The following is an 11449-nucleotide window of genomic DNA, read 5'->3' on the forward strand; positions in this document are numbered from 1 at the left end:
GGCTATAAAACAGTGACCCCTCCCCTTGCTGGAGAGACAGATATGTAGAGAATAATGTCTATCTTCTACTCTTTCTTACTAAAAGATCAGTAGATGAATTGTATAGGTGAAAAGAGGGATGGATTGTTTTTATAGGAGAATATCAATGCTCACCATGAGTGGCTAAAACCTCAAAGAGGTAAGGTTGTTTGTAATTGAATTCTCTTTCTTTTATAATAAATTTCCTTTCTGATTTATCTCTTCTTGCTTAAAATCATTGGTTGCATGTTGTTTAGATTAATTGTGATAATTTTAACTAGTTCAAACTAAGTTCGAAAAGTAGTTTGAATTGTGGTCCAACAAGCTTCTTGTACCTATACTGGTGCTAAAACTAGTATCTAGAGGGTATGCTAGGCAGGGAAAGGCTCGAGCAGTAATGCAGGGGTTTATTCTGCCAAGAGTTGAGAGATCACCTTGGGTTTAAATTCCCTAGGTTCTAGATAACATGGATGCATCTAGATCTACCTAAGAAGAGTGCTTCCAAAGCAATAATCTTGAAGAAGTTTTAGACAAAAGAAGGAAAATTACAATATGAAGTAAAAGGGAAGACAAAAGCAATCAACCTTGTCCTCTAATCCATCATTCAACTATCATCATCTCTAATTAAAAGTCAATCTCTAAATGTGTAGTGATTATGATCTAATTATTGATAAACCTTTGCAAGTCCCTGTGGAGACGACTTTCAACTACAATACAACAATACACTTGTTGTACAAAGATTTGACAATAAAGCATCATCAGTTTTTTTTTTTACTTTCTTCTCTTTTTTTAATTATCGTTTTCGGTTGTGCTGCAATTTGATATTTATGCTCAGTTCCAGATTCCAATTTTCTATTTCAATGTTGTTTACATTACTTTTACAATGCACTAATTTACATTTATGCAACAAACCATTTACATTGCAATTGATGTTTTAGTTTCATTTAACGTTTATTTCATTTACATTCTATTAACCAATCTTATTCACTGCATTTTAATTTTAGTTATTAAATCTAGACTTTAATGCTTTCAATTTCTTGTTTGTCTTTTCCTATTTTCTTTTAGACTTAATGCAATCCCCCAACCATAAAAGAAAGTAAATAAATTTGAATCAATGCTCACATGACATTGTTCGTTGGGCTAACCTATGTTAACCTTTATACTAAATTAGTTAAGGGGGAAACTTAGTTTTTATTTTATGAGGCTTGTATGACAAAAAGCCCTCTTTCAAAATGGTGTCATTGTTAGGGAATGCCATCGAGTCTCATTGATTGATTTTCTTTCTTTTGTTTGTATATAATGTCTTTCCCTTTAAATAATCAGTTTACATTTAAAAGTTATTATGAGTTTCATCATGTTCAACAATAAAATTTTAACATGCATTTTGATCATTATGAGTTGCAATTTTCTAAACCATAATATGGAAAATCATTCCAACCATATTTTAAGCAGCCTTTATAGCCTTGTGAGTCACAATTTTTCTAGTAGCTACCACAACTTTATGAGCTTTATATAATCACTTTGATGAGCCACATTTTGAGTCACTGCCACAATCATATTTTGAACCTTCCTCTCAACCACTAGAACAATTTTCCAAGTCATATTATAACCATTCTTTTGAGTCATATTTGCAAACATAGTTGTAGGATAATGCAGACCTTGTGACTAAAGAGATCACGAGACATATAGCTGATAGATTGACTCAGATGGCTACATAGGTTGAACAAAATTTGGTAGCCACTATTGAAGACCATATAACCCAAATTGGACAGCTAGCTATTGAGATGACTGAGCTGAAACAACAAAAATATGTGAAGCAATTTGAAGAGCAGGTGGAGCAACTTGAAAAACCTACAAAAATCATGCAACATGTGATTGAAGAATAGGAAAAAGAATTGGATTTGAAACCTCTTCCAAAATTGGAAGAAGAAAGAGAAAAACAATATCAATATGAAAACAACTTAGATTTGGATTTTGATTTATCTCAATTTTTAGAAAATTCTGTTGCATTTGCTTGTGATTCTAGTTTGTTCTTTGTTTATGTTGGAATTAATCATGCAATACATCCATATTCTAACCCTCTTGCAGGTGCAGATTTTCCTCCAACTATTAGTGGCATCAATGATTTTTCAATTTTTGATGGTGATGGTGTTGATGTTCATGTTGATGTGCACAATATTGCAACAATTGATCCTGCTTTTAATGCTCAATTTGACTCTGACTTAGTTGTTGCTAAAGCTACTCTTAAGGATTTAAGTATTGTTGCTCGTAATTATGATACACAAGGTTGTGATGTTGATCTCAATGTTCCTATTATTGATCCTGATTCTAAAGTTGTTGTTTATGATTTTGAGGCTCATCTTGATATAAATTAATATACTTTTATTGGTGCTAATTTTGTTCACAATGCAAACTAATGTTGATTTTTTAGCTATTGATTTAGATCTGCTGCTACTACCACAAGCTACTATGGATTATACTTTGTGGACACCTTCACTAGATAAGGTGTTGCTGTAATTGTAGCAGGGCGCATGAGAAAATCAGTTGAGAAAATGCACACACAAATTAAGCATAATTGTTGAGCATGAAAATGATACGTGTTGGAATCAACTTCTAACCTTTGTTTGCAATTTTAGGAGTAGAGTGTTGTTATTTTCTTTAGTTTGTGTGAGTAACAGTAGTAAATATAGTATAATGAATAACATGGTAGAAAGTAGGTTGTACTACTTCTATATGAAAATAATTAATTTTGATTTATCCTCAGATTGAGTAGATGTTACTTTTGGTAGTTTAGGTTTTTCTTTTCTTTTTTTTAGTCTATTTTAGTTTTATTTTAGTTCAGTTTTCCTTGTTTAGTTTTGGATAAATAATTCTACTTTTCAAACCTTGCACCATGGTTTTTAATTATCAGATTCTAAACCTTGATATGCAACTATTTAATCTCTTTGTGGTTGTGCAACCCCCTTTTGCATCCTAGCAGAGAGGAAAGCCTTGCATAGTATATGTGCAAAATTTATGGATGAGATTGTGGAGATTTTGGAGCTAATGGAGTTGTTGTCCTAATTTACATTTTGGTTCCCCATTTTAGTTTTTGTTCTAGTTCTTATTTTTAGTTATGCTTCAACTTTCATTTATGTTTTTTTTTTTTAGTTTTTGTAACTTTTATTTGCTCTTTTGGGTTTTCTTTTTGCATTTCACCTTCACTCACATTGAGGACAATGTTGGACTTTAGTGTAGGGGGGGATTTCTATTTTCATTTCATGTTTCTATGTTTTTTGTTTAGGATTAGGTATGATTATCTTTGTTGTCCTAGTCATGTTTGTTAGTGTTATGATTGAGCCTTGTTTAGCCTCCATTGTTCCTAAATTGAAAATAGAAGAATGATTTGAGCATTTGTGAATAATTGTGAGGTTCTTCATCCTTATTTAGTACTTTAATTTCTAATTGACATGTTCATGCACTGTGTTTAGTTGGATTCTCATGAAAAATTAGATGATGGATCCAATTTGATGAATGCTAACCTTAGTGAGCTTTGAGCCAAATTTCTTCATTGTGTGACTTACTCATGCTTGCAATGTGATCCAGAACTTGATTGAACTCTTTTTTATGCTACTTGTTTTCTTATAATCTTGAAAGGATCTAGGCCATTTTTGTGAACCTGACACATAGCCAAACATCTTTGCCTTACTTTTTTTTTCATTGCACCCTTCATTGAGCCTAATTAACCTATTTCTTGGTGATTTCTCAACTCATTACAAGCCTTTGACCTTAAAACCATGATCAACCCAACTTTAGAGTTGTGAGGAACCTTGGAACTATTTTGAGCCCTATTGAGAATCTTAAGTGTTGTTTTGATGCATTGTGGGAGTTTGGAAGAGTGTATGAATGGGAAAAATTGATCCTAAATATGATTTGATTGAGATTCTTGTTTTAATGCTTTAAACATGTTCTTAACTAGTTTGAATGCTTCTAAATTTGATGGATGAATTTTTCTTGCTCACATATCTACTCTCAATTTTGAAACAATGTGCTCATAATATTTGCAATTTTCTTGGCTCAGGCTCATCTTCTTTAGTTCTTATTTGTCTTTGTTGTCTCCATGGACTCAACCTAATTTTCCAATCCTTGATCTTCCGTTGTTGATGATTGTGTTTGTGCTTGTATGAGTCTAGTGTCATAGGTTATTTAGATTTAGTTTTGCCTAAGAGTGTAGAAGTCTAATTGTGGGGGTATTTGATAACCTAACTTGTATACTCTCACACTGAAGTTTATTACTAACCTTTGGCATCTTTGTTTCTTTTATCTTTCAATTTTAGCTTAGATTTGTAATTTTTAGGAAACTTTAGGAGTTGCAACATCGTCCAACGTCATTCATTCACACCTAATGCGTTTCTGAATATTGCTCCCTGAATTGGTATCGCTTGACGCCATTTATTGGTGACCCGCACAACTAAAAGGGTTTCTCTTTGTCACATTGGCACCCAGCTCTCCAAAGTGGAATTCGACATTGCGTAAAAATGTTGATTTTCTAGCACTTACCTTTGCTAATTGTTTTGATCATAACTGTGTCTACAAGTGTCCAAATGAGTTGATTCTTTTTGTGTTGGATTCTACACTCAAAGTGCTTTAATTGGAGTGGTAGAACACATTTTTTGGAGCTCTGTGCAAGATGCAATGTAATTTACAAAATCGCAGACGTTAATCAGGATTGACTACTTTCATTATTTTAGTTTTTCTTGTTAGTAGGGGTAGCTTTGTAATTTCATAGGCTTTATTTTCATTCCTCTAAGACTTGTACTGTGATTTTAAGAGTGAAAGGCCCAAAAGGAAAGAAATTAGGTCAATTTTTGTGCTTTGGAATGGAAGACAACAACTATGAAGGCAATGGGCAGAACAAGATGCAAAAGATAGGTTGGTTATAATATTTTTCACGTTTTCTTTGCTTTGGGTGACTATTGGAGCTCAATAAATTTCATTTTCCAATTTCTCTTTAATATAAAATGGTTTTTCTTCTACTTTCTTCTTTCTTTTGTAATTATCATTTTCGGTTGTGCTACAATTGATGTTTATGCTCAATTTCAATTTCCAATTTTCTACTTCAATGCTATTTATATTACTTTTACAATGCATTGATTTACATTTATGCATCAAACCATTTACATTGACATTGATGTTTTAGTTTCATTTTACGTTTTATCCAATTTATATTATGTCAACCAATCTTATTTACTGCATTTTAATTGCAATCGTTAAATTTGAACTTTGATGCTTTGAATTTCTCATTTGTCATTTTCTATTTTCTATCAAACTCAATGCAATCCCCAACTTTTTAAAAAATTAAATAAATTTTAATCGATGAACTCACATGACATTATTCCTTGGACTGACCTATGTTAACCTTTATACTACACTAGTTAAGGGGGAAAATTATTTGATGAGGCTTATGCGACATAAAAGCCCTCTATCAAAGTGCATGCTTTTTTGTTTTTTAATTTAGTTTGTTATGTATGGGTTGTCATGTGTGCCTCAAAGCCTATAGTCTGTGCATGTGAGAAATATGGGCTTCATTGCTTCCAAGTGATTAAGAGACAACAACATAGATAATGGATGAGAGACTAGAATCCGAACAAATTCCCCTTGCATGTCCAATTAGTGGAACAAAATTGATAAGTAATGATTCTGAAAGAGCCTATCATTGTACTTCTTTTAGGCCTTAATCAAAAGAAAAAAGAATTCTATGCAAATGTATTTTAGAAAGAGGAACATCATGTGAAAAGAAAAGGGAAATATTTTGTAGGGGTGCTAAAAGGAAAAAAAGGGTGCGGGAAGAAATGTTCTTTTCTAATATGCGATTTTGGGAATTTATCCCCTCACCTACATTTTTCTTCTTGCTACCCCATAGATATCATGAAATGATCATTTTACCCTTAGTAAAAAAATAATAAAAATTTAAAATTTGTTTATCTGAAAATGTTTGCTGAATTGGACAATCAAGAATCCTTTATTTTTTAAACTACATTACGGGTTCTATAATCCAATTTTTTTTTGGATTACACAATCCGAAATGTATTTTAGAAAGTAATACATTCTTAATTATGCAATCCAAAATATGTTTTCTTATCCGATAGGTATTTTCATATCAACATATATATTCTGAAGTAGACAATACGTAACATATTTCAAAAATTAATACATTTTGAATTATACATTCCAAAATATATTTATGAACCTAAAAATATATTGTAAATTATAGAATTCAAAATATATTATTTTTTGAATATATTACGAATTATATTATAACCTAAATATACCATTTCAGATTGTACAATTCCTAATATATTTAAAATATATATATATATATATATATATATATATATATATATATATATATATATATATATATATATATATATATATATATATATATATATGTCTATATGTGTTTGTGTGCGGTGTGTGTCTTGGTCTGTGTTTGTGTGTGTTTGTGCGTGTGTGTGAATATGATAAAAGGACTATTTATCATCTGAAAGTAATTGACTTTGAAATACAATTAATTTGACGTTCCTCTTTGATAGTTAAATTATGGCTTAAATAATAGTTTGGTCCTAATTTTCGTTCAGTTTTTTCAATGTGGTTCTACTTTTGTTTATTTTTTCAATTTGGTCCTAATATTGGTCAATTTTCAATTTGGTCCTTCTCGCTAACACCGTTAAAATAGTTAACGGATGTGAACAGTAACCTCCACGTGTCATTTTGTGATTTTTTGATTTTTTTTTGATTTTTTTTAAATTTTTTTAAATTAAAAAAAATGCATACTTGTCTAGCTCATATCATACCACGTGTCATTTTGTGATTTTTATTTTTTTTTTAATTTACAAAAAAAATCCACTTGTCAAGCTAATATCATGCCATGTGTCAGAGTTAGTTTTTTATATTCAATTTGGTCCCAATATTTGTTAATTGTTTTCAATTTGTTCCTAATTTTTTTTTTAAAATTTAACATTTTTGTTCCTTTCCAAATTGAGACAAAATTTAATTTGTGTATATTAAAATGCATATTTTTGTTAAATATTTTTAATGTAGAATTAGAGTTAGTTTAAAATTAAAACGAAAAAAAAGCAGTAACACCATTAATTTAAATTTTTAAGAGGTTAAAAATATTTAATTTTAAACCAAATCTAATTTTAAATTAAAAATATTTAATAAAAATATGCATTTTAATAAGAATATTCATATAAAATTTATATACAAATTATATTTTGTCTTTGGAGAGGAACATAAATGCTAAATTAAAAAAAACTAGGAACAAATTGAAAACAAATAACGAATATTAGGACCAAATTGAATATAAAAATTTGATTCTGACATGTGACATGATATTAGCTTGACACGTGGATTTTTTTTGAAATTAAAAAAAAAATTTAAAAATTAAAAAATCACAAAATGACACGTGGCATAATATGAGCTTGACACCTATACATTTTTTTAAATAAAAAAATTTAAAAAAAATTAAAAAAATTAAAAAAATTTAAAAAAAATCAAAAAAATGACAAAATGACATGTGGTGGTTACTGTTCACATTCCGTTAACTATTTTAACAGTGTTAGTAAAAATGACCAAATTGAATAAAATTAACGAATATTAGGACCAAATTGAAAAAACCTAACGAAAACTAGGACCAAACTATTACTTAAGCATTAAATTATTTAACACTCAATTCATCATTGTAATTCAGAGAAATAATATAAATTTAGTAGAATTAAAGGTTTGACTTATTATTGTTTTCATGAGGCATTTGTATTGGTTTAATGATTGATGCATCTGATCACTTGTTCTCGTACTATCGTCTGATTGGTGTTAATATGATTTCCAATGTTGTGTCTCTCATCAGTTGAATTTTAACTCGTATGGTCAGTATATTTCAACATTGTATCATGTATCGTTTGATGATATATGTTTTGTTATCATCAAAACCACTTTGTCTTTGGGGTTTTATTTTGTCTAGTGTAAATAGTATACACTCAGAAAAGAGTGAGGTGCTTAACAAATTAATTTACGCTTATTTAGTTAATTTAGATTTGTCTTGAAATTGAATGAACGATAATTATTGATAATTAATGAAAAATTGAGATGTGAATGAACTGACAATTAGTTTGTTTCTATAATTGTACTATTCTTACTATATTAATGTTTTTTCCAACAACAATCTCATTTTATTGATCCCTATAATTTTATGCTTTTTGTAGACGTTTCTAAGTTTTGGTTCACTAAAAGTTCAATTGAATTGATTAGGTAACTACTTTGGCTTGACTTATCTGATATATTCTTTATTGTTGTTAACTTTTTATGTAGTTGATGTTCTTGGTCTTCACTTTGGATAGTTTGATGTCACATTAGACTATCTACTCCCTAATTTGATTGTGAAACAATAACAAGTAATGAGTCTTGCTACATAAAATTCATGGTGACTTCATTGATTTGTAATGCATAGAAAAAATAAAAATGCAAGTGATGGTTGAATTATGTTTTAAGAATTTTTACAATTTTTTGTAGGAATTAGATGATAAATTTCATTTTTAGAGATGATTTATCAAAGCCTTTTTGAAAGATAAAGTTCAACAAATTCTTATTTCTCAAGTTAGTGTGTGTCAAGTAACATGTGATACAATAAGTTAAGGAAAGAAATATTACTTTGTATTTTTATATTGGTTTATTTGATATCACAGACTACATCTAGTTCTTGATCAACTGATAACTGAACTTCTATACCCTCATATTGAGGCTTATTACACTCCCTTAGCACCTTTGTTACTTTTATCTTTCAATTTTGGTTAAAAAACCTTTTTGGTCCCAATTTTCGTCAAGTTTTTTCAAATAAGTCCTAATTTTGGTTTTGTGTTCAAATAGGTCCTAATTTCGTCAATTTTGTTCAATTGGGTCTTTTTTTGCTAACACCGTTTAAATCATCAACGACCATGAACAGTGACTGGCACGTGTCACTTCGTGGTTTTTTTAAATTTTTTTTCTTTTTATTTTATTTTTTTAAAATTTTTTTAAATTTTTATTTTTTTAAATGTACACGTGTCAACTCAGTAGCGTGCCATGTGTCACTTCGTGGGTTTTTTGAATTTTTTTTTTGAATTTTTAAATGTCCACATGTCAACCCAGTAGCGTGTCACGTGTCAAAGTCAATGTTCTATATTCAATTTGGTCCCTATATTTGTTATTTTTGTTCAATTAGGTCCAAATTTTTGTTAATATTAACCAATTTGGCCCCTATCGAAGATGTGACCAAATTTAATTTTTATATCAAAGTTATAATGATGTGAATTTTAATATATTATATAAAAATATTTAATAAAAAATATGAATTTTAATATAAAAATTAAATTTGGTTTTAATTTGGAGAGGGACCAAATTGGTTAATGTTAACAAAAACTAGGACCTAATTGAAAAAAATAACAAATATAAGGATCAAATTGAATATAGAACATTGACTTTGACACGTGGCATGCTATTGGGTTGACACGTGGACATTTTAAAAAAAAATTCAAAAAATTCAAAAAAAAAAAAACCACGAAGTGACACGTGACACGCTACTGAGTTGACACGTGTACATTTTAAAAAATTCAAAAAATAAAAATAAAAAAAAATTCAAAAAAACCACGAAGTGACACGTGGCAGTCACTGTTCATGGTCGTTAATGATTTAAAAGGTGTTAGCAAAAAAGGACCCAATTGAACAAAATTGGGACCTATTTGAACACAAAACCAAAATTAGGACTTATTTGAAAAAACTTGACGAAAATTGGGACCAAAAAGGTGTTTTAACCTTCAATTTTAGCTTAGATTTGTAATTTTAAGGAATTTTAAGGAGTTTCAATACTATCCGGCACTAGCTGATTGGTGCCCAGTACAACCAGAAGGATTACTTTATGTCACGTTGGCCTTTGCTAACTGTTTTGCTCATAACTTTCTCTACAGGTGTCCAATTGAGTTTGATTCTACACTAAAAGGAATTTAATTTGAGTGGTAGAACATATTTTTTTTTGGAGCTTTGTACAAGATACAATTTAACTTTAAAGATCATAACATATTACATTTTTCTTTGAAAATTTGGTGCATTTAGCACAACTTTAAAGCATGTCCTCTCTTCATCTAATGGGCTTAGCAGTCTGTGTCCATCCTAAAGTTCTTTCCTTTATTTGTGCCCAACCATTCGACGATTTGTTGCAATTCCTGATCCTTACCCTGCTCCACCTGAACTTCCTCCAAAAACTCATTAGTGACTTTTAACATACTACACCTTATATGACCCGCACCTGTGTGTCGTCCCAAGTTCATATCCCGTAGCTTTTTAATCAGCTCTAGTTCTTTCATCATCATAGCAAACATATGAACTCTCTTTCTGCTTAGGGTGTCTGCAACGACATTGGCTTTACTAGGGTGGTATAAAACCTCAAAGTCATAATCTTTGAAATATTCCATCCACCTGCGCTGTCCTATGTTCAGTTCCTTCTAATCGAACACGTACTTCAAACTCTTGTGATTGTTGAATACTTGGAATTGTGAACCATACAAAAAGTGCCTCCAAGTCTTGAGGGAAAATATCACCGCAACTAACTCCAGATCATGCGTCGAATGATTCTTCTCGTGCACTTTCAATTGTCTCGATGCATAGGCCACTGGTCTTTTGTCCTACATCAGGACACAACCCAAACCCGTGTATGAAGCATCACAATACACCTCAAACTTCTTAGTCGTGTTTGGAATAGCCAACACTAGCACGGTGGCTAACCTTCTCTTCATATCCTCAAAACATGCTTCACACTCGTCTGTCCAAGAGAAATGCTGGTCCTTTCTGGTGAGTTGTGCCAATGGACTCACCATCTTGGAGAAACCTTCCACAAACCACCTGTAATAGCCTGCTAGACCCAAGAAGCTTCACACCTCTGTAATTGTTTGCAGCCTCTCCCACTTTACTACCGTCTCAATCTTCATCGGGTCCACTGCTATTCCTTGGGCTGATATTACATGGTCGAAGAATTGTACCTCTTCTAGCCAGAACTCACACTTTGATAGCTTCCCATACAATTGATGTTCTTTGAGAACTGCTAACACCACTCTCAGATGATTCACATGCTCTTCCCAATCCATGGAATAGATGAGAATATCGTCGATAAACACCTCAACAAATTTATCTAGGTAAGGTCAGAAAATTCTATTCATGCAGTCCATGAATATTGCAAGAGCATTCGTCACCCCAAATAGCATCACCACATATTTGTAGTGTCCATAACATGATCTGAAACCTATCTTTTGTACATCCCCCGGCTTAACCAAGATCTGATGATATCCAGATCTCAAGTCTATCTTTGAGAACATCGCTGCTCCTCTCACCTAATCTAGCAAATCATCAATCCTCGGTAGTG

At 31.0% G+C, this 11449-nt stretch overlaps 1 protein-coding gene across 1 annotated transcript; it reads right to left on the reverse strand.

Moving 5' to 3' along the window:
* Nucleotides 1-10184: 10184 nt before the first annotated feature.
* LOC146887541 (uncharacterized) lies at nucleotides 10185-11174 on the reverse strand. The gene is made up of 3 exons (XM_085670272.1): nucleotides 10968-11174; nucleotides 10632-10715; nucleotides 10185-10535 (listed from the first exon to the last, which is right to left on the reverse strand). The coding sequence occupies exons 1-3, from the start codon at nucleotides 11172-11174 to the stop codon at nucleotides 10185-10187; spliced, it is 642 nt and encodes a 213-aa protein (XP_085526398.1).
* Nucleotides 11175-11449: the final 275 nt, after the last annotated feature.

The sequence above is a fragment of the Vigna unguiculata genome, chromosome 3 (genome assembly GCF_037176805.1).
Source record: "Vigna unguiculata cultivar grain cowpea cultivar isolate G323 ecotype 2 chromosome 3, ASM3717680v1, whole genome shotgun sequence".
Taxonomy (NCBI): Eukaryota; Viridiplantae; Streptophyta; class Magnoliopsida; order Fabales; family Fabaceae; genus Vigna; species Vigna unguiculata.